We start from the raw sequence: 21,712 nt of genomic DNA, 5'->3' as shown, positions 1-21,712 counted from the left end.
CAATGAAAGTTTGAAACATGTTTTTTGGGATTGCTCATGGATAAAAAAGTTAAATACTAATTTTTACTTATCTTCTTGTTATTTTTTTATCATGTTTTATGTTCGAAAGAAGCTACTTTGGACTTAGGTCTTCAAAATAATGTTGTGGTGAATTCTACGAGACAAGCTATTTTACTTAATATATGAAAAGGTTGAAACTATTTTACTTAATATATGGAAAAGTTGACGCTTGACAATTTTTTCAAGTCATAATGTTTATGAGATGAAATGCTAAGATTTTATGTGATATCATTTTACAAATTTACAACTACTTAAACATTAATAAAATTTAAAATTTGATCCAACTATATTATAATGCTCTTTTTTGAAATTGTTGACTTCTTAATTATACTCTTATTAAAATTGTATTGAATGTTAAAATATAATAATTCTTTATTCTATTACCAACTTTATTGACTGTTTTTTTATTTAATTTTTAAATTTTTTTTTTTTCAACATAAAATAAAATAAAATTAGATAATGAGAAACCTACAATAAAAACCTAACTGTGTAAGGTATGCAACAAGGTTATTATTTGTAGTAAGAAATCCCTTTTTCTTATTCTCTCAATACTTCCCTAAAATAATCATCATTCCCCTCCATAAAATCTAACAAATTATTTCATTCGATGTGGGTATTCGCGTCTGATTCTATTCCCTTTCCTCCTCTTGCCCTGCTGCCCACTTCACCTCGCCTCTTTATTCTGGTTCGATTCAAGAGAAAATTGAAGGTTTGAAAGAGCTCAGATCATCAAGTGGATGTGGTGTAACAAGGGTGTATGTGGTGTAACAAGGGTGTATCTTTTTCTCTTTTCATCGGAAAAAGATAGCGGAATCACAGTGATCATTTTCTCCACAGGACTATTTTCCAATTCAGAGAAGTGAAAAGAATTGGGTCTGAGGAGGGATGGGAGAAGGTCAGGCTAGTCTTCTGCTGAAGAAACAACTCAAAGGTAAAGTTTTTCCTTTGCCCACATCTTATATTTCCTTTTGTCTGATGTTAGCAGCAGGTATATTTTTTCATTACTTCGGTTTGTTTGGGTGTGTTGGTTGATATGGGTCTACGCTGAATCCCATGCTAAGTGGCATTTTTTTTAAGGTAGTAGAGAAAGGTATTGTGTATAAATATCCTTACTTTATCTCTGCTGTAGGTGGATTCGTAAGGTTTGATTTGTTTTTGAGCTGGGTTATGAAACCCAAGTTATAAATGTCCTATTGTTCTCAAGGGGGTATCATTTGCCAAGTTGGTGTGGTCACTTAGCTGAATCCTGAGCAGTTAACTTTACCTTTCTATCTTCATGCTCAATTGTCCAGGGCAATTCATCTTACCTGTTGTATATGTAGAAGTGAGAATGGTGGGATTTCGCCGTGGGCAGGTCTGGGGTGTTCGTCCTGCAATTATAAATCATATACGGGATATTGGTATCTTGTAAATGTTCCCCGCTGGAGAGTTTCTCTGCATTCAAGCTTTCAATCTGGGCATCCAAATAATGGCTTATGAGCCCTCATCCTCATCATTTCCAAATCAAAATCAATGTAGCCTTTATGTACTGGGTGTTATATTCTAAGCGAATGTCTCCGAGTATAACTCTATCAGGTTATTGTTGCTTTTCTGAATTAAAGCCTTACCATATTCTGCATGGGTTCCCTATCTTCTTGTGGAGTGTGCTTTTCAACATTACTTGAAACCCTGGGGCCAAAATCCGAATAGGAGAGTTACTTTTCATGGGTTCTTGAAGACTGCATTGAAGGTTATCACGGAGTTGTCAGAAGGGTATCGTCTGTTTCATCAATTCGCTATATGTGCATAGATATTCATGTAATTTTCTGGTAATTAGACACGTTACTGCTTGGAAAGTGCCTCTATTGACATTGTTTGTTTTGGTGCGTATATTACTAAGGACCCATTGAACCCTTCACCTTGTCACTGCATTTAGAGCATATTCTTGAATTGTTAAGGACGTTGTGCTTAAATAGTGCATAAAACATATGACAATGGTTTTGCATTTGTGTCAACAAGTGTTGGGCTACATCTTTTTTTCATCTTTTTTTCATCTACTCAGCACCAGACATTATGGACAAATGCATAAAAATTTCACATTAAATTTAAAAAAGCATAGGAAGTCACGAGAAATAAAGCTTTCTATGTAATTTACCAATCTTTTTCTGAAACAGTTCAACCTGACAAGCTGTTATTTGTGGAATTGATAACTTGGTAGGATCAAAATTCCAACCTCATTCTCATACTTTTTTTCAATTTCTTTTTCATTTTTTGTATAAGGGTCTTGTTATTCGTGCATTTAATTCAAAGTTCTCTGCCTTTGTTGATATACTGATGCAGGTAAGTCGTGGTTATTTTTTTATGCAGAATTGTCGAGGAATCCATTGGATGGATTCTCAGCTGGACTTGTGGATGACTCCAATATCTTTGAATGGAATGTAACTATTATCGGACCCCCAGATACACTGTAGTACGTCTGTATTTTAATCAAGAATTCTTTTAAGCAATTTTTAAGTGTGTTTTGAGTTTTACCAACAGCAGGCATTGGATCTTTTTCATTCTATGTGTTGTGGAGGCATTGGATCTTTTTCATTCTATGTGTTGTGGCTATATGCTTTTAGCTTCTAATGCTGTTGAGTGCAGTGCATATCTCAGAGTTTATATGTGTTCTTTAATGTTAAAGAATGCTGCAAAGGTTGGTTTATTATTTGCATGGTTGAGATGAATCTGAGAACTTATAAGTAACCTATAACACTTGACCGTGTTTGATTATTGGTTTCTTTTGTGGGTGCAGTGAAGGTGGATATTTTAATGCAATCATGAGTTTTCCACCGAACTATCCAAATAGCCCTCCTTCCGTGAGATTCACATCAGAGATGTGGCATCCTAATGGTTAGATGGTGTTTAATTTTAGTCTTAGATGTTTTTTGTTTAGGGATGTAGAAAAAGTTTTATAATCAAACTGCAAAGTACTGGTCATGTAATTTAAGTTTTGCTTCTTCTGCTATTAGTTCCAAGTGTTAGTGGGATGCTATATTAGATCAGCAATTTCATGTTTGTATGGGGCTTTCCAGAAATGATATAATTTTGCCTGACAGAATGTCTTGTATTTGCAGTATATCCAGACGGACGAGTTTGCATATCAATCCTTCATGCACCAGGAGATGATCCAAATGGCTATGAGTTGGCGAGTGAACGGTGGTCACCTGTACACACGGTACATCTTCCTGACTAAATTGTATTAGCTAGCTTGAACTTCAGTGTACGTAAAGCCTTAAAGGAGTAATTCATTAATACTTTCTTGTAATCTGGGTCTCATAAATGGATCACAATTACAGGTAGAAACCATCCTCTTAAGTATCATATCAATGTTGTCGAGTCCGAATGACGAATCACCAGCAAATATTGATGCAGCGGTAAGATATTTGCTTGAATTGATGCATGCTTCAAAAGATTTGTAAAATTTCCTCACTGACACTTCTATACTTGCATCTGATAAAACTTGTTATCTTGTTTAGAATCCTAAGAAACTATATTTAAGAATTCTTATGGTGCTCTCTATGCAAAATGAAAAGAATATGTATTTCCCTTATTAATGCTCCCTTGAAATTTAAAGTGCGATGAAAGTATTCTCATGTTGAAGTATATTTACATAAAGTAGAGGGGTATGTCAACTTGGAAATGTTGCTATTGGAAGCGGGGACATCTTCAAGAAATGGGAAAAAAACAAGGAAAGGGAAAACAAACTTACATAGTATTTTAGTAAGACAATCAGAAAAGAAAGAACTACGAATGACATAATGGTTGTCTCAAGCCATTGGATATGTCCAGTATAGTTGTCATAACTCATATGTACTTAACAAGCATAGTCTTCAAATTTGATTTTATATTACCGAATCCAATGAAATCACCATTATTACAAGTACTAATGAGGAGAACCATTAATTGGATGGATTCCAAGTTATTCAAGATTTGTTTTCATAATTCATTATTTTTTATTTTTTAGTTAGGATAATAGATTAGCTTCAATCCTTTTGTATTTTGTCATTTAAAGTATTATCTAGGTTAACTTTGCATCGGGCTCTTAACTAAAAATGTAGTCATGTAATAGATTCAATATGCAAAAATGACATACAGATTATCTACATAAGATCTTGGAATCAGTAACAAATTACGAGATACAACTCGTAATGTTTCCAAACATTCTTGTAGTTATCTCTTGTTGATCTCATTGAGCTGTAGATTACTTGTATTTTACTACTTTTTAGTAAGTTGAAGGTCAGATTGCTGCTATAATAGAGGTCCAATTCTTTGGGATGCTACATGAGAAATAAATTTTTAAAGAAGATTTCACAAAATAGGGTTATTGCTTACTGAATTCATTTCAGTGTATTCATAAACCACATTGATTGCATGGTTATTCAGCTAATTTTGAATGGTACATTTCTTTTTTGTTTAAGATTGATATGGTATTTTATTCTTCATTACAATTTTAATAATTTTATCCTTATTGGGTAAATTACTAAACATACGTTTTATTAGCATGAAAAATTGCATGATAATTCAATATAAATCAAAATGGTTTGATTGCTAATTCCAAGTTATCGAACGAGAATATAGATTGATAGGGAATCATGTGATGTCGGCAAAGGTCACCAAAAGTGTGATCTGTTTGGGAGAGGGAGTGGTACCCTAATTTTTTTTAGGATTCGCTAAGTGGATTGATTCTGATCTGCATCTATCATCTTTTTATTGAATCTGGGAAATTTAAATACCTCTTTGAAAGTTATCACTATATTCAAGAATAGAAAAAATTATAAACATTTGACATTGGTTGGGGAATTGGAATCAGTCCCCAGTAGGCAAGTCTAGTTACTTTGGATGGCATTGATATATAAAATAGAGTCTAGAGTTATAAATATATAACATAAAAGAATCAGCAGTATCATAGGTCAAAGACAAACTCTAAACAAGATGGATTCCTGTGATTTTTCTTTTGAGACAATGATCGCCTTTTTATTCCAACCCTCTTATATGAGAAGAGGGAGACTGATATTTTCTTCTCTTATATGAGAAGAGGGAGACTGTGATCTTTTCTTCTCTGGAACTTTAGAGGCCCTGGTATCCATACCAATATTGTTCCAATAGTGGTACTTCTTTGATTACTTTCTTGGGTTATGGCTACCTAATTGTTATAATAAAGACATAATTGAAACATGGTGCTGGTCTAGGTAGGACAATCATAATAAAACCAAAATTGCAAAGAAAATAAAATTAAAGACATAAAAAAGACTACACAAGTAAACTGCCACTGATAGGTTTTGTATAGATGTACCCAAGCTGTAAAGCACTTCGGGTCCAAATAAAATGGCAAACCATTGTATCTAAACTCTGAAATTTTGTAATCTTACCAGTTACAATTTTTCCTGTGAGATAGGTTTTTGCAATTTGAAGTGATGGCCATTTGAAACTATCTTAACCAACTTGAAAGGTTATCTTGGGTTAATGGTGCATTCCTATCCCTTCTTAGAAGCTTTTTTTTAATATTGTAGGGTACTTATTCTTGGTTTGCTATCAACAATGGAAGTTGCCCTAGTCATTACTATTTTGTCAAATTGGTTCCAAGATAACAGACAAGGGTTAGATAATGTGGGCGGTCTTCTCTTAAATTACATGTGTTAGGATTTCTACAAATGAACAAGACTTACTTTGATCTCTTGCAAGAAAACTGCGAATATAGAGGACTCTTAGGATAAGGTTTATTTAGTGTGCTACTTTGTCAGTTCACTCACTGGAACCTATCTGAGGAACCCTCTCAAATAGGAGAGAATCCATTTTCCCTTGGGATGCATTCCTGGGGGTATGGGTGATGTCCACAATGTTCCAGACATCCTGGGGCTTAGGGACTTGAAGGGTATGTCCCCATTTTCAGGACTAGACAGACTGCTCCATTTGGTGAGTAAATTTTTTAAAATTGGTATGTTTGTAAGGTTAAAATGCTAAAAACCTGTAAAAAGCTAAATGGGGGAGAATGGTCGTTGCAAATTCAACACATGTTATTTTCTTTTTAAATTTTAGTTGCTTTTAGAACAATTGTAATTTATATTAATAGCTGTACTCCTGCTTCCCTTAAATTCAGGAAAAATTGATGTTGTCCCTGAAACTGCATCCATGTGTCCCTGAAAATAGGAGAAACACTGTTAGAACTTAGAATACTTTCATAAATAATAGTGAAGCATTGGAATATGCACTGGAAATAATGCTGGGGAAATTTGTTTATATTTATGATGAAAGATGCACACTGGAATGACAATATATGCTTACATATAGGTGGTTACTTATGAGAGTTTGTTGTTGCTGTTGCACACTGTTATCCTATTATTTTGTCATTAGTCAAAATCCTATCTTTTGGTAAAATAAAGCGTAATTAATGTTGTATCCTCAAATTTGGAACGTTTCGTTCCTATTTATGAAGTGATCTTACTTGTCTTGTTTCAGTGAACCTATATGTTGAATCTGTGTTTCGGTTCAAAGTTCAAAGTTCACCCGGTGCCTTTATGTGTCCCACAGTTTTGTTTGTTGTTAAGGGACGAGCTTAAGTATGTTAGGTCCATTATGAACCTGAACCATTGAACTCTTCTTGTTCGGTTCAAGGTTCGAGGTTCATCTTTGTGTTCGTCTAAAAGTCGTCGCTCGTTCTTAGTTCACTTTTGTGTTGAGCCGCAAGGTAGTGTTTTTCACTTCAAGGTTCCTTCATTATTGTTCTCTCATGTTGAACTTGAACCTTTGAACTTTTTTAAATGGTTCACGATTCAAAGTTCATTGTAAGTTGGTTCTAGAAAATATAACAAGGCGGGGCAAGTTAATGAAAGGTGGCGTGGAAAAAGGAATATTTCAAGCATGTCAAGTTTGAAAATCCCAATCATGGAAAGTAATCATGAAAACTCGAGCCGCTTGTGTGGAAGTGATTTGTAATAAAAGCGGTCGTCAGAATCCCATCAAATCAGGAGTTCCTTCCCATGATTGTATGAGTTGTTGTGAAGCATGCGTAAGTTTTGTATAGATTTTCTTACCTTTAATATGCAAACCCTTCAGTTGTAATTTAGTAGCTGCTTATTGTTGAAGCGAAGGGTGCTGAAGGTAATTATAGCTCCATACTTCCGAGGGTTGCAGAGATTTCATGATAGTAACAGGTGAGTTTTGATTATCCCTTTCCTGCTGTGTTACTTGCTCGGAAAGCCACTATAGTGAAATCTTTGTTTTGGGTAGAATTCTGTCCTTGTTTTGAAGTTGATGAATTTAAGAGCGGCAGTCATGAGGCCAACCTTGCTGAAACTTGGCCGCACATCATGTCTAGTGAGTACACTTCTGGAGCTGGGAGATACTTCTTTGGTTCAGGCTGACTTAGGAGATTTTCTGGAAAGAGTGGGAAACCTAGATGAGAATTCAATGATGGGAAAGATTGTTAAGAGTGGGTTGATTGAAGTTGTTGCTTTCCCTACTGCTGCCCCTTGCCCCAAATTGGTTATGGAATGCATGAATAGATATGATGCGGACAACAGGTGTATTAGAACCAACAATGGTGAGGTGTTGGTGAAAATTGATAGGGCAACGGTGATGGCCGCCATGGGCATTCCCCATAAGGAGCCATATGAGGACTGGTCTATTGGTACTTCATATGCATTTTTCTTTGAGAAAAAGGTCACCTACAAGAGCGTCATTGCCAGGAATTGGCTCCTTAAGATGCAGAAAGGAGGTTCCAGATTACCCAGACCCCTCACAAGAGAGCATTTCATAACAAAGGTGTGAGATATTGTAATTCTGTTGAATAGACTTAAAGGAAATGCACATGCCTTCTATTGGGAGGATTGGATGTATTTTTACATTCAAGTGTTGCTGGTCGGTGAAAAATATTTAGATTGGGCACAAGTTACCGCCGACAGGCTTCATGAGGGTTTGCATAATTTTGTTGGAATGACCAGTTTCTATGTCTTCTTATCTCTTTTATATTTTTGCTTGTACCAAGGAATGGCAAGGGTTGCATCACGAACCTTGGGTCGACGACATGAAGGTTTATGAGTATTACCCACACTTGCAACAACAAAAGTATGCTGAAACTGATGTGAATTCCGAGAGGGAAATAAACAAGGATTTTGAGAAGGACTTGACTAAGGACAAGGTAAGTGAGGATAAGTTAAGTTCGGGTAAAGGGTTATTTTTGGATAACCTCAAAAAACTCACTGAGGCGAGACTGGATTATGACAGATGGACCTACGAACTTTTGAAGAACTTGGAAAAAAAGGGGAAAAATACGGATGAGAAGAGGGAGGATGACGACAGAGATCAGATAAAATGGAAGCAGAATATGGAGGAGAAGGTTAATTCGCTGGAAGAAGGGAGAGAGGCGATGAAAAATCTGTTGGGCATTATCCCGAGTATCCTATCAGCTGTCACTAAAAACTTGGAGGATATCGCTAAGGTCTTTGATCATACCAGCTCTCCTAAACCGGTAGTAGAACTTGACATGGATGATGAGACTATCCAGACTGGTAGCGGTGAAGCTACTCTAGTTGGTGGCACTGCGAAGAGGACCAGGGCAAGTGTCAAGAAAGCTGTGGTTGCTTCTGCAAAGGATCTCCCTAATCTCAGGGATAACATTAAAGAGCTGCATGGAATTAGCAACACCCTAGCGAACGCCTTGGAAAAAATCAACTAGTTTCTCTTCTGTAGTTTGGCTGGCTTTGTGGGGCATTTGCCGGTTTTCTTTGGTTTTCTGTTGGCTTTTCGATGGTCTGTTCCTTTTTGTTTTTTGTCGGTTTTTCTGATTAAGTTCCGATTATAAAGGGTTTCGGGGCCACTTCAAAACCTGTTTTTACCTTAATCAAAAACAACAAAAGTATGCTGAGAATTTCATGAGATGGAATGATGTCTTTGCAGGCAGACTTGTCTTTGAGTTGTAGGGAAATGCGAATAAAAGGATGTCAACTGAAGCCAGGGAATTAGTCAGCATATATGGAAGCTACTACATCCAATTCTCCAGATTTACCTACATTAGAGTGGGGGGCTTTGAAGGTGAACCGTTTAAATTGTCCAGGTATGCCCTAGATAGCCTTGTGCTTATTGAAGTCTGTAGATAACTTGCCCGCATACATAAGAAATTAAAGGAAAAAGGTAAATCCGGGGTAATTTTTCTAGTTGAACTTGGCCATTACAGTTGCAAGTCAGTTTCTGATGCTCTGAACTTGGAACTAGAATTCAAGAAATTGAACTTACAACCCTACGTTGCCAGACATAAGTTTGACAGTAGAGGATATGCAATTGAGCATTTGAATGTTGATGCAGATTTCCGGCATGAACCTCAATTGGAGGACTATTGGGAAAATTGTTCTGATGAATTGGAGGTCAGAAGAAGACTGTGGTCAAGGTTCACCTTGCAACAAATAGCTACAATGGGGTTGTCAATAAATATTTCAGGAGTATGGGAGGAGGAGAGTGAAGATTTTTTGGATCCTGAGTTCAATGAGAGAGTTCAAGGGCAACCAATTCCTGAAATCAATTGGGACAGAAGAGAGGAAGAAAGTATTCAGACCAAGTCCTTTAATGTCACAAGGAGAACAGAGAAGTGGTTGAGGGATCGAAGATTCACTCCTAAAGTGGAAACAATTGGTCAACTTCATGCTGCTACTCAGTTTCCCACTTCGTCCTCTAATGTGATTGTTGATGTTGCAGGTGCCACAAGACGAAAGGCAAAGGAAGTGGGAAGTAAAAGACCAAAGAAATATCCATTGAATCTCACGCCGGTTCAAGTCATGCGCTCAAAAAGCAAAAAGGAAAGCAGGAAACCTACGGGGAACCAGATTGTTGTTGACCTAGACCCAAGCGAAGAGACTCAGGTAACCATGGACGAACATGTGCCGAGTGATTTCCTAGTTCAAGATATGAACGAGGAAAAAGAACTCGAAGAAGGCCAGGACCCGATAGGCACCATGACTATTGTTGTTCCTCCCAGCTATCATACGCCTTTACCCAAAGTTTCCTCTAGTGCTCCCAGATGGCTAGAGACCTCTATTAGCAAAAAACGTAGTGTGGTTCCCATCACGATTCCCATTGAGGATATGGTTAGCAAATGCCTTGGGAAAACATCCAAGTCTAAAAAGCTTAAAACGGAGGCCATGATAGATGTTGATGATAACACAGGACATTGGATAGTAGAAGTGGCTAGGCCCATTTCAGATAAAGATGCAAAAAATGCCACTGAAAAAGATTATGTGGTTGAAAAGGTTGATTTAGGAGTTGCTTCAAGGTTTGTAGATGCTAAGCATTTGGAGTCCTCTGCCAAATGAATGATATCCAGAACTTGGAAGCACGAAAAAGGCAAACAAGAGTTGAAGCAGATTGTCAGACAAATGGTTGAATATATTGATGCCATACATAGAGCTCGAATCCCTAGCCTTTGTCACAAATGTCACTATCCTTTGATCCGAAATCCCCAGTGAACCTGAAGCTACTAGATCAAGTTCAAAGAAACTGCATGATAGCTGACATTTTTGATAAATGGCTTGAGTCTATAGCACAACAAGGCACATATTACATTGATAATCTGATAAAAGTGTTTGGGGATGCTGTAGCTGTAAGTAAGGAGCTGGAATTGGAAGCCTTAGCATGGGAAAAGGAAAAGAATAAATGGGTAGCAGTATTGACACAAATGAATGCTGTGCAGAGGTTTGGAGTTATGAAATATCTTGCTGAGAAGCTTGTGGATGGTTTAGATGATGACGTGCTGTATGTGGCGAAGAAAAATATTGAATGGAGGAATCCACCAAATTGCTTAAGGAGTTAAAAGAACTCGTTAACATAATGCAAAAAGTCTGAAGTGCATTGATATACAGCTGTTGAAGGATGATGGACAGACTGTCGAAGATGCGACATAGATGATCAAGGCCTTTAAGGAAAGAGTGTAGCTCGTTAAAGAGACGAAATCCTTGACTACTGATGATTTCTCTCAAATAGCAAGGATTGAGTCCATGTTGACAGTTTGCTTTGATCATCTGGAAGCACATAAGATTAAAGTCTTGCAGGTAAGCAAGGACAAAGAAGTTTGGAAGCAACGCATTATACATATTGGGCTTCCTCACTATCAGCTTGTCCTCGGCTTCTCAACGACACATCTGGAGTGGCGGAATATACATGGCACCTTGGCAAAGCAGGATAAGCAAGTAGATTCTTCGGTTGCATCGGAATCTTGATCATGTCACTCTGTTCACGGCTCTTGGCTAGTTATCTTTTTTTAGTTATATTAGTCATAGGCAAGGTGAGTTTCTTTAACTCTTGGACAGAGTTAAAATTTAATTCTGGCTACCTTTCAAAACTATAAGCCTGGAGGCTATTTATGTATCTAAGGAAGTCATTTCAAAGGTCCGAAAAACTTTTAAAATTAGTAGACTTTGTTTCTTTTGGATGTTGTGGATTTTTCAGTGAAGACATTTTTATCTATGAATGAAATGATACAATTTTCAGCAGCTTTCAAATCTGTGTTTGAATGTGAAAAGCAAGTCTCTGTTGGGATATATGTGCATGTGCAGAATATGTTACTTCTTTGATTATCCACTTTCTCATAAGTCTGTGAATAAATCTGATAAATAACTCCATTGTTAACTTTTATTTGGATATTCTGATCGCCCTTGTCCTTTGAGGCACGAGAGAGACTCGATAAGAGTCTATGATGTTTTCATTTCTTTAATAAGGATAGTTTTGTGAAGTGAAATTAATCTGATTGCAAGTCTGTGGGCTTTGCATATAAAGCATTTATCTACGTAGCCTTCATGTGGAGGCTATTTATGTATCTAAGGAAGTCATTTCAAAGGTCTGAAAAACTTTTAAAATTAGCAGACTTTGTTTCTTTTGGATGTTGTGGATTTTTCAGTGAAGACATTTTTATCTATGAATGAAATGATAAATTTTCAGCAGCTTTCAAATCTGTGTGCTTGAATGTGAAAAGCAAGTCTTTGTTGGGATATATGTGCATGTGCAGAATATGTTACTTCTTTGATTATCCACTTTCTCTTAAGTCTGTGAATGAATTTGATGAATAACTCTATTGTTAACTTTTATTTGGATATTCTGATCGCCCTTGTCCTTTGAGGCACGAGAGAGACTCGATCAGAGTCCATGATGTTTTCATTTCTTTAATAAGGATAGTTTTATGAAGTGAAATTAATCTGATTGCAAGTCTGTGGGCTTTGCATATAAAGCATTTATCTACGTAGCATTCATGTGGTGCTGACTAATGAATGTAAAATGCCTTTTCTCGCTTTCTGGTTAAAAGTGAAGTTAATGTTTGTGTTTAAAAATTCATTGGATATCCTACGGGAAGCTGCACTCTTATGCAGAGGGTAAACCAATAATCGGTTCACCCAACTGTTGGTTTCATTTGCCTTTCAAAAAGGGCATACATGAGTCATTCACCATAAAATCAAGAAAGGGCTAATCTGTTAACCAACACACACATTATTGTTGATTACATTTACCGTCATAAATAAAAAATTAGATCTTTGGTTTTTTTGTAGGTGTTTTCATGTTTATTGCTGCTGTCATAATTTATCTTGCAACTCATTATCCAATTCAACTTACAAATTTGGCGAGTTACAATGTATAAGTGTTTCATATAAACATTGGTGAATGATAGTATCAATGTCAAAAAAATATCAGTTATAAATTAGCAGTCATATTTGAAATGTTTGACACATACAATTCAGATCTATTGTGTATGATGCATTTGTGGATGTGTACTAGCATTATGCGGGTTTAAATTTGCTGTTTGGAAGTGTAAGTTTGATTTTCAAGGGTTTGCAATATTGCATTATTGCTAATCAGCTAGGGTTTGGCATCTACATTTGTCATTTGATTTTTGTTTCAGCTTGCACATGTTTGACAAATCATCCATTTCCTAGAGTTGTATTATTGGAGATATTACACTTGTGTAGATGCTTATCATTCCTCACCTTTATTCTTTCCATTATTTAGCAATGTGGTGATCCTTCCAAAATTGAATTCTTTGATTGATTTACCATGAGATATGGAACATCCATATGAAATTTTTAAATATTTTAAATTCTTTAGAATATATGCTTATGGAATCTATCTCTTTTGTTAACCGTTTTTAATATTCTTCTTTCTTTGTGAAGTGGTCATTTTAAATGAACCACCAAGAACTTGAACTTAGGATCTCACAAGTCCTATGTATATGCTGGGATGATCTACTACTAAACTACTGGTTTTTGTGTAATGTCCCCAAATTAGAGATACCCAATTTCTGCCCTAATTGAAGTGGGATAGGGGTTAGAGATACCTGTTACTTTGACTGAAACCCTGAAGCAAGTTAGAAAATATACAATAATCATATTTCATTAAATAGATCTATTAATTAGGAAACACCAATCATACATATGTAAGACATAGTCCTAATTATAAGATTAAATTATGCTTGAGAGTTCAATCATAGAGGGCATAGAAGAGGGTGACTAGATAGGGTGCCCTAGAGACCCTCTATCCTAGGCCCAAAGGTGGATCTAATTCCCCCTTGGCCTCATGTGGCCCATACCATATGAGGTGGAATACCTAGTGAGGTATCCTATTAACACATTCATTGACCATGATAGAGAGCACGAGGGCCATCACAATAGGGTGCCCAGGAAGTCTATCCTTCATAGGCCCAAAAGCAGCACCCTGTGTACCCCTTTGGCCTCATGGGACTCCCCGGTCTTATACCATGAGGTGGTGTGCCTACAAGGTAACCCCAACACCGTTCCCCTACTTGTAATCCTCTCTCTCTCTCTCTCTCTCTCTCTCTCTCTCTCTCTCTCTCTCTCTCTCTATCATGGCTGGAGATACTCAGAATGTATGCAGATATACTGTTAGACATTGCAGAAATTATATTTGACATACAGTAAGTCAACTACAGAATATAATTCACCAGATTCACTGATTTTTATATAATTCGTAAAGCATTGCATTAAAAATTATAAGTATGCAGTAATAACATATTTAGTTACAGTACTTTATACTATGCACAGAAATTCATACGAACTGGGGTGTTAAGTGAAACTGCTGGGTGAAACCTCTGATATTTATATAAAATCGGAATCCTTCGATGCCTTCTCTTGGGTGTTAGAATGGTTCCTTATACACCTTCCTCCCTGCTGGAGGATCATGCCCTAAATTGAGGATAGATAGTACCTCAAGGGGCAATCTGGGTCAGGCTAGTATGGGAGGCATTGGTAGATATTTAGATACTGTAGCCTTCTTTATTGCTGAAAAGTGGCATAACCAATAATTTAGTGGAGATCAAAGATGTTTATAAAGGGATGCAAGAGGCTTCCAAGATAGGGTGGCAAAAACTCCATATTGAATTTGATTGAAAGGTAATCTTCAACTTGTTAGTTGATGCTAAGGGATTCTATAGCTGATGTGGAACATCTCTTTAATAGCCATTTCCCACAATCTGACAGCAGAGCAGAGGAATAACTTTTTTCAGCTTTCTAATTTTGGGCTGCTGCTTCCTTAACTGCACAGTTTTGGTTTGTTTCCTTTTTGGGTTTGTGTAGTGGTCTGGCGGTTAGTTGCTGACTTAATTGGGAGCCATTTTTAGGTAAGATTTTTGTTGTTTTAAAGGAGGGGCTTGGGAATGGAGGGAGGTAGCGATAGGATTGGAGGCAGCAAGCAGAGGCCTAGTCTCTGGCAGTTCTGGAAATATTTTTCTTTTCTTTTTTGTGCTGTATTTTGTCAATGATTGAAGGAGACTATAATAAGATTTTTGTTTTGTTCAGGGATTTCAATATTTGAAGAAGTTCTTGTTTTGCTCTTGGTTATTCATTCTGTTAATTAATCTATAGCTGTTCTTGGTTATTCATTCTGTTTATTAATCTATTTCTCTATTGATTTTGAGTTGCATCAGTTTTGGTATCAGAGTATTTTAAGATGCTGGGGACGGAAGCTTTTGAGAGGAATTTTATTAGCCAGGAGAAGACTTAGAACAACAAAGGTTCAATGTGTTATGTTAATATTTTGCAATCGTTTTGTGGCTGTAGCTAATTTGAGCATAACAAGCATGTTAATGTGATGGGTAAGAGGAGGAGTTGCAGCTATATGGTTATGGATCTAGATATGGAGTTTTATCATAATATAAATAAGAGGATAATCAAGGTGGAGGAATAGATAAGGCAAAAGCAGAGGCAGAAGCTAACAAAGAAACAACAAAATGAGCTGCAACAATTAGAGTTTGAGTTGGAGTTGTTATGGTGCATGTTGGTAGATTATGAGGCATGCAACAACAGGAAGACAAAGAAAAAGAAATGTACAGCAAAAGTGTTGAAGAATTATGAGAAGGCGGAAAAGAATGGTGAAGATAAATAGTTGCCTTGTGAGAGCCATTTTCAAAAAAGAAAGCCATTGAGTTAAGAATTAGCCAAGGAGTGGAATTGTTATAGAACAAGGAAAGTTTAAATCTATTGAAGAGTTGGAAAGAAGACCCTTAAATGTGGTCTTCAAAGAGGTATATAGAGTACAAATAGATGAATGGAACAATGATAAAGAGATATCTGAATGGGATACATGTGAAGAGATAGATGAATTTGATGGAGCTGTTGTGTTGTGTTACCCCAAAGAAGGGGAAGGTATTGAAGATTACGATGCAGAAAGAGAAGAGTTGGAAGACTGCAATGAGAACAATTGCAGCCTATCACAAGAGGAGGCCCAAATTGTTGTAGGAGTGGAAGCAGTCCACGTTGGAGAGGAAGCTACAACAGAGACAGAGCTCTTTGGGAGCTCCATATGTAAAGGGGAAGGTATTGAAGACTACAATGCATAACGAGAAGAGTCGGAAGACTGCAATGAGAAGGAATGCAGCCTATCACAAGAGGAAGCCCAAAATGTTGTACTAGTGGAAGCTGCAACAGAGACGGAGGTTTTTGGTAGCTCCATATGTGATGAAGATCTAATGTTTTAAGAGAACACAAGTTGTTAGAAACAACTAGAATAATGTTTAGAGAATCCCATTAGTGATGAAAAAGGAGTAAAAGATTGTTTGAAGGAGAGAGTAGATATATGTTCAATTATGGTGTAATAATAGCTAGTAGGAGTGATGCAAAGAGCAATGATGATTATCAGTGGAGGGGGTCTACTAAGCCTTGGGGCTGGGAAAAGAGAAAAAGAGCAAATCAGCAGAGGAACATGATCTTTGTTCTAATAAGAGGTTGGAAGTGAAAAAAGAAAAAATATGATGATTTGCAAGGGATACTGTGGCTTGATTCTTCAAATTTAAAGGATAATCTTTAATATCAGTTATCTCTTGAAGTTCTCCAATTTGGACTTTACAGACCCAGGAGGTTCGAATTTTTTCAGAGGGTATGATGATGTGGAACATCTCTTTAATAGCCATTTCCCATGATCTGACAGTGGAGAAGAAGAATAACTTTTAAACTTTCTAATTTTGGGCTGCTGCTTCTGTAACTGCACAATTTTGCCTTGTTTCCTTTTTGGGTTTGTGTAGTGATCTGGTGGACAGTTGCCGGCTTAATTGGGAGCTATTTTTAGGTGAGATTTTTGTTGTTTTAAAGGAGGGGCTTGGGAATAGAGGCTTGGGAATAGAGGGAGGTAGCAATGGGATTAGAGACAGCAAGCAGAGGCTGAGTCTCTGGCAGTTCTGGAAATATTTTTCTTTCTTTTTTGTGCTGTATTTTGTCAATGATTCAAGGAGACAATAATAAGATACCTGTTTTGTTCAGGGATTTCAATATCTGAAGTTATTCTCGTTTTTTTTGTTCTTGGTTATTCGTTCTGTTTATTAATCTATCTCACTATTGATTTTAAGCTGCATCAATAGCAAAAATTGACAAATAATAAGAAAGCTGGGGAAGATTCAAAGTTTGCAAGACAAGTTTTAGGAGGTTCGATTCAGCCATGTTCCTAGAGAACTCAATAGACTAGTGGATGGGCTAGCCAGTTGGCTCTTGACAACTACAACCTTATTTGTTATGGTTTGCCCCTTTAGTGGTGGTCGACCAAGCTTCAAGAGGATTTGAGAAAGATTCTGGATTCTAATTTGTCCAAATGAATTCTATTATGTATCCTTCTCTATATTGCCCAGGTTCGGACTAATAGCTTTCAAGCTTGGCGTAGTTAAATATGCACACTTCAATTTCTATCTAATATGACGAGATTCTTTTCTGAAAAAACAATCTTGATTTTAGACATAAAGATTATTTAAGTAATTTTAATATTATTAACATAAAGAATTAATTTTAATCTCATCAACAGAAAGTATTAGGCATACAGAATGTGTAATTAATTTTAATATTATTAACATGTTAACAAATATTATTTCCTACGAGCACTTTGATAGCCTTTTAATAGAAGATATTATTCCTGGCTGGCTGGCTGTAATATGTTTGATCGGTAGGATTAGGTGGTGAGAAATTGTGGCTACATCGATTTGTCTTCACTCAATCATACACATTGTCTTCCTGCATCTGTATTTCTGCCCATGGGTTTAAGGTTTGTTTCTGACCATTTTGTCTGCGACCTCTGTAATTGACACATAAGTGTCTAGGGGTTTTTATGACAAAAAAATCAGAGACTTTCAAAAATTTTAAAGGTAACTTATGGAGAGCTTGGCAGGGCATGCGATTTTGCTGTCAGCTTCTCCACAGGTTTGTATGGGACAAAACCACTGTTGTTTGTGTGTCCTCACAGAATCCTCCGATGAATTGACCTCGAGTCTGGATTGGGTACAAACTGAACTCAGATATGGGCATAGCAGGGGCCAAGCTAGTAACATAGTAAATTCATTTTCATTTTACTTTTAACTGGAGTTTCCCAGAAAATACTATCCCACCAGACATTTTTGATTTCAAATTTGTTTACGATGCCAGTGGCCTTGCACACATAGTAGCGCCCATGAACCTGTCAGGTTAAATTAAGAATGCAAGGAAAATTTGCCCTTAAAAAAGATTATTGATGTGATCCGTTTTGGTAAAATTGTGCTGGGTTCTCTTCCAAATCACACTAACATTCTCTTCCAAATCACACTAACATAAATGTTTTAAAGATTTTCAAAACTTTTTTTGTGAAAGCACAGCAAACAATTAATATAAACTTTGCAGCTGTTCAAAATTCAACCTGAAAAAAGGAACAAATGACAAAAAAAAAATCCATGCTAACTTTTCACAAAATCTCCAATGGCTTTATGCTTCACTTGCCTTGCATCATGTTAACCTGGGTGCTCTAATACCACTTGTAGGATCAGAAGCACAACAAAAATGAAGAACTACACTATGAAAGACATCAATAATGACAGAAGCTAGAACATTATGTGGGGATAATGTCAGTTCTTTAACATCCCTGTAGAACTACCTTATCCGAGTAACCAACCAACACGTAAGTATTAATATATTATATTAATACCTTCAACATAACACCCAAATCTTAAGACACACAGAACACAGAGAACATTAGGTTACAATTTTTTTTCATCTTGTGCTCTCAATCATCCTGATGATGGATCACAGAGTGATCCGAAATGTTGATAAAAAAATTCACACACAATCTTCTCCAGAAGCTTGCTTACAAAGAAACATGAGTCCTATCAACATTACAAACACATTGACACATGACTTTTGGATGATTTCATGGTGTGCCTACATTCTATCAGTGCAATCTGGATATAACATGTAGGGGGAGTTGGCTATTGAATGACTTTTTTTTTGAAGTCAGGCTGTTGAATAGCCCAATCATGGAGCAATTCTTCTTGAGCATGGTGCATTGCTATGTTCTGTGGTGCTACTGAGGCCTGATAAGGAGTGCTTGATTTGGCCTCCTTCTCGATGAGATCTAGTGTTATCTACTTATCTTGTGTTTCTGGTTGCTGCTGGTGCTATCTGTACGTAATTCCTTGTTTCATTTTGGGAACTCGGTGATGGTTAGAATCTGGAATGGTTTGTTTTTTGATGTTCATGCTACCGTTTGGAACTTGCCGAATTGTCTTGTTGAGTCATCTGGCTAGGAAGAAGACAGTTTTGTGCTTTCTAGTAATAGTTGGAAACCAAAATCTTGGTTTCACTTCATACTACTTAACTGCACCAAACTCTTAAATTCTAATCGTTTGGAAAGATGGTAGACTGGCAGTACTTATCTTTGCTTCCTATGTTAATAGTTAATACTGTTTTTTATGAATTTAATAAGTTATTTTTTCCTTCTCGAGAAGAAAAGAACTTGCATCCTACCAAAGATTTCTGCTTATGTTTTTTCAGCCTGATTCGTTTGTGGTTTCCCCTACATTTCTAACAACAGATATTTTATGAAGTAAAATGTTGCTTGTTCTTGAAATTCCTATATTTTTGTAGTTTTGTTCTCATTCCTTTGCAGTTTTCCATGGTTTATAGCCACGGATGTTGTACTAGGTAAATCTTGTTTGTTCTTGAAATTCTTGTGTTTGGAGTCTGGACACAACAATTAGCATTTTAATGTTGATGTCATAATTTCTCAAATTAAGTTGCAATTGGATAGTTTGTCAACTGGTCTATATATACCTAAAGAGAACAATGTTTTTAATGCTGAAAAGAAGATAGTTAACTAGCATACCTATATTTTGAAAAATTTATGTAGAAGATGCCTAAATATATCATGTTTGTTCATTATTCCATTTAAAAAAAATTATATTATTATATTGTAATTAATATGATATTATTATTATTATATATAATTATATTATTATATTTTAATATATTCCTAAAAAGCTTCTAAAACTAAATTTTTATTATTGTATTATTATATATTTATTACACTATTTAGAAAAGCAAAAAAAAAAATTAAAATTAAATTATAATTAGTATATTATCATGTCATTATTTTTTAATTTTTATTTGTTCTTATTCTTATCCTCATCCTCATCCTTGAGAAACAAGTGGATTTTATGTACGGACAGCTCCCATTGTATTACCACTGCATGATTAGATGGAACATCAAATACTTGAAATTATTTGAGAGAGTTTAGTGCTTGAATAAAAATAGGAAAATATTAATGTGGTCTGCTTCCCTCGGATGATAGTATTTAAATAAAAAAATAGTGCTTTGTTCCATCTTAAAGCTCTTTGCAGACAAATACAATGTATTGCCCAGCATCATTGGCAAATAACCCTGATGTTTTTTTTGCCTTTTTACAGAAGGAATGGCGAGAACATAAAGAAGAATTTAAAAGGAAGGCCAGGCGAATTGTCAGGAAATCACAGGAAATGTTCTGAGATGAATATTTTTATGGAGATTTGAACTGACTTTTTTTTAAACCCGATGGAAAGTTAAATTTAATCTCGGGGTCCCTATATCTAACAGTATGTTGTATGCATGTGTTTTGATATCTTAATCAAGCTTGGAAACTTGTCTTTTTGTGTAGAATGTTGCTTAAGAGGTAATGGACTGATAGACATGCTTGCTAATCACGTGTAGTTGATATGGTTGATATATCTGTTGGCAGCCACATAAGGTTAGTGTTGTCTTCAAATGTTTAAAGGTAGAAATTTTAGATTGCGTGTTTTCCTTAGTCTGCAATTGTCGATTGCGTGTTTTCCCAGTTCTTTTAGTTAACCAAAGCTTGTGGAATTACGGCTTAAATTCAGCGTGCCATATGGTATCATACGTGCTATGAAACCCCTAGGTTTCAGACTTAAGGGTCTAGAGGTGAGGAATCAAGACTGGGAACAGTAACCTGCTAGTCTAGGCTCACTCAAAATTGAGAATTCCTCCTCCAAAAATATATAAGGGATAATTCAATATGTATGTGGTGGTTATGTTTAAATGATCAATGGGTAAGCCTGATAGAGATGCATGCATCATAGTAAAATACACCATGGTGAGTGAATCATTGAATTTGTCTTTAGTAGTGATAAATATCTGAATGAAAATAAAGTGAAAATACAATCCATGTATGCATCAAAATAAAGTTCGATTCGGTTTTGATGGTTTATAGCTCCCTTATTATACCAGTACTCGAAATTTTGCAAGGATATTTCTTCATGCCCCCAAGATATAGGAATGTTAGGGGTATGAGAGTCGTGTTTGTTACCCTTGAAAACTCATTCTGTGTAACTTGACCTCAGCCCTCTGCAATCAATCAATCCTTGTTTTCATTGTCTGCTGTGATAGTTGCTACAAAATTTGACCATTTGCGATGAATCCTTCTCATCTGTAACCATGTGCTGACATGACTGTCATAAGATCAGCTCAAATTGTTCTACACAAGTGCTGTATTTTACATGTCAATACAGTGTCTATGATATGGGATTTGCTTGTTTTGATGACCAAGAGCTTGCTTGAGCAAATACTCAAAGGCAGTATACTGCTAAATTAGATAACAATCATATTCTTTGTGCTTATATGCCCCTGGACGTGACATGTAAAACTACATCTATTCGGGGGAGCAAGTGGTGCCAGGGTGATGTTAATTGTCGTAGAATTTGGGAGAACATTTCTGAACTCAAGGTCCATTCTCAACTCCAGGTCTATTTCATGGAGTTGTGCAGTACAGATAAACTTTGATAGGTTTAAACCATTAAACCGAGCCTTTCATTCAAAGGCATATATACAAATCAAAATTTCACATCCCATAAGGTCTGGAATGCTAAAT

At 36.2% G+C, this 21,712-nt stretch overlaps 1 protein-coding gene across 1 annotated transcript; it reads left to right on the top strand.

Moving 5' to 3' along the window:
• The first annotated feature begins 607 nt into the window (after nt 1-607).
• On the top strand, nt 608-20,484 carry LOC131036198 (ubiquitin-conjugating enzyme E2 7-like). Its single transcript, XM_059213100.1, has 6 exons — nt 608-991; nt 2,407-2,509; nt 2,834-2,931; nt 3,156-3,256; nt 3,378-3,455; nt 20,256-20,484. Exons 1-6 carry the CDS (start codon nt 946-948, stop codon nt 20,331-20,333), a joined length of 504 nt encoding a protein of 167 aa, XP_059069083.1. The 5' UTR covers nt 608-945; the 3' UTR covers nt 20,334-20,484.
• The last annotated feature ends 1,228 nt before the right edge of the window (nt 20,485-21,712 follow it).

The sequence above is a fragment of the Cryptomeria japonica genome, chromosome 10 (assembly GCF_030272615.1).
Source record: "Cryptomeria japonica chromosome 10, Sugi_1.0, whole genome shotgun sequence".
Taxonomy (NCBI): domain Eukaryota; kingdom Viridiplantae; phylum Streptophyta; class Pinopsida; order Cupressales; family Cupressaceae; genus Cryptomeria; species Cryptomeria japonica.
Note: the sequence above shows the minus strand (reverse complement) of the source record. Positions and strands in the feature narration are given on the sequence as shown.

Coding starts and splice junctions, on each gene's coding strand:
- LOC131036198 (XM_059213100.1), top strand. CDS start 946: ATGGGAGAAGGTCAGGCTAGTCTTCTGCTGAAGAAACAACTCAAAG. Junction 992..2,406: donor GCTGAAGAAACAACTCAAAG/GTAAAGTTTTTC, acceptor TTTTTTATGCAG/AATTGTCGAGGAATCCATTG. Junction 2,932..3,155: donor AGAGATGTGGCATCCTAATG/GTTAGATGGTGT, acceptor TTGTATTTGCAG/TATATCCAGACGGACGAGTT.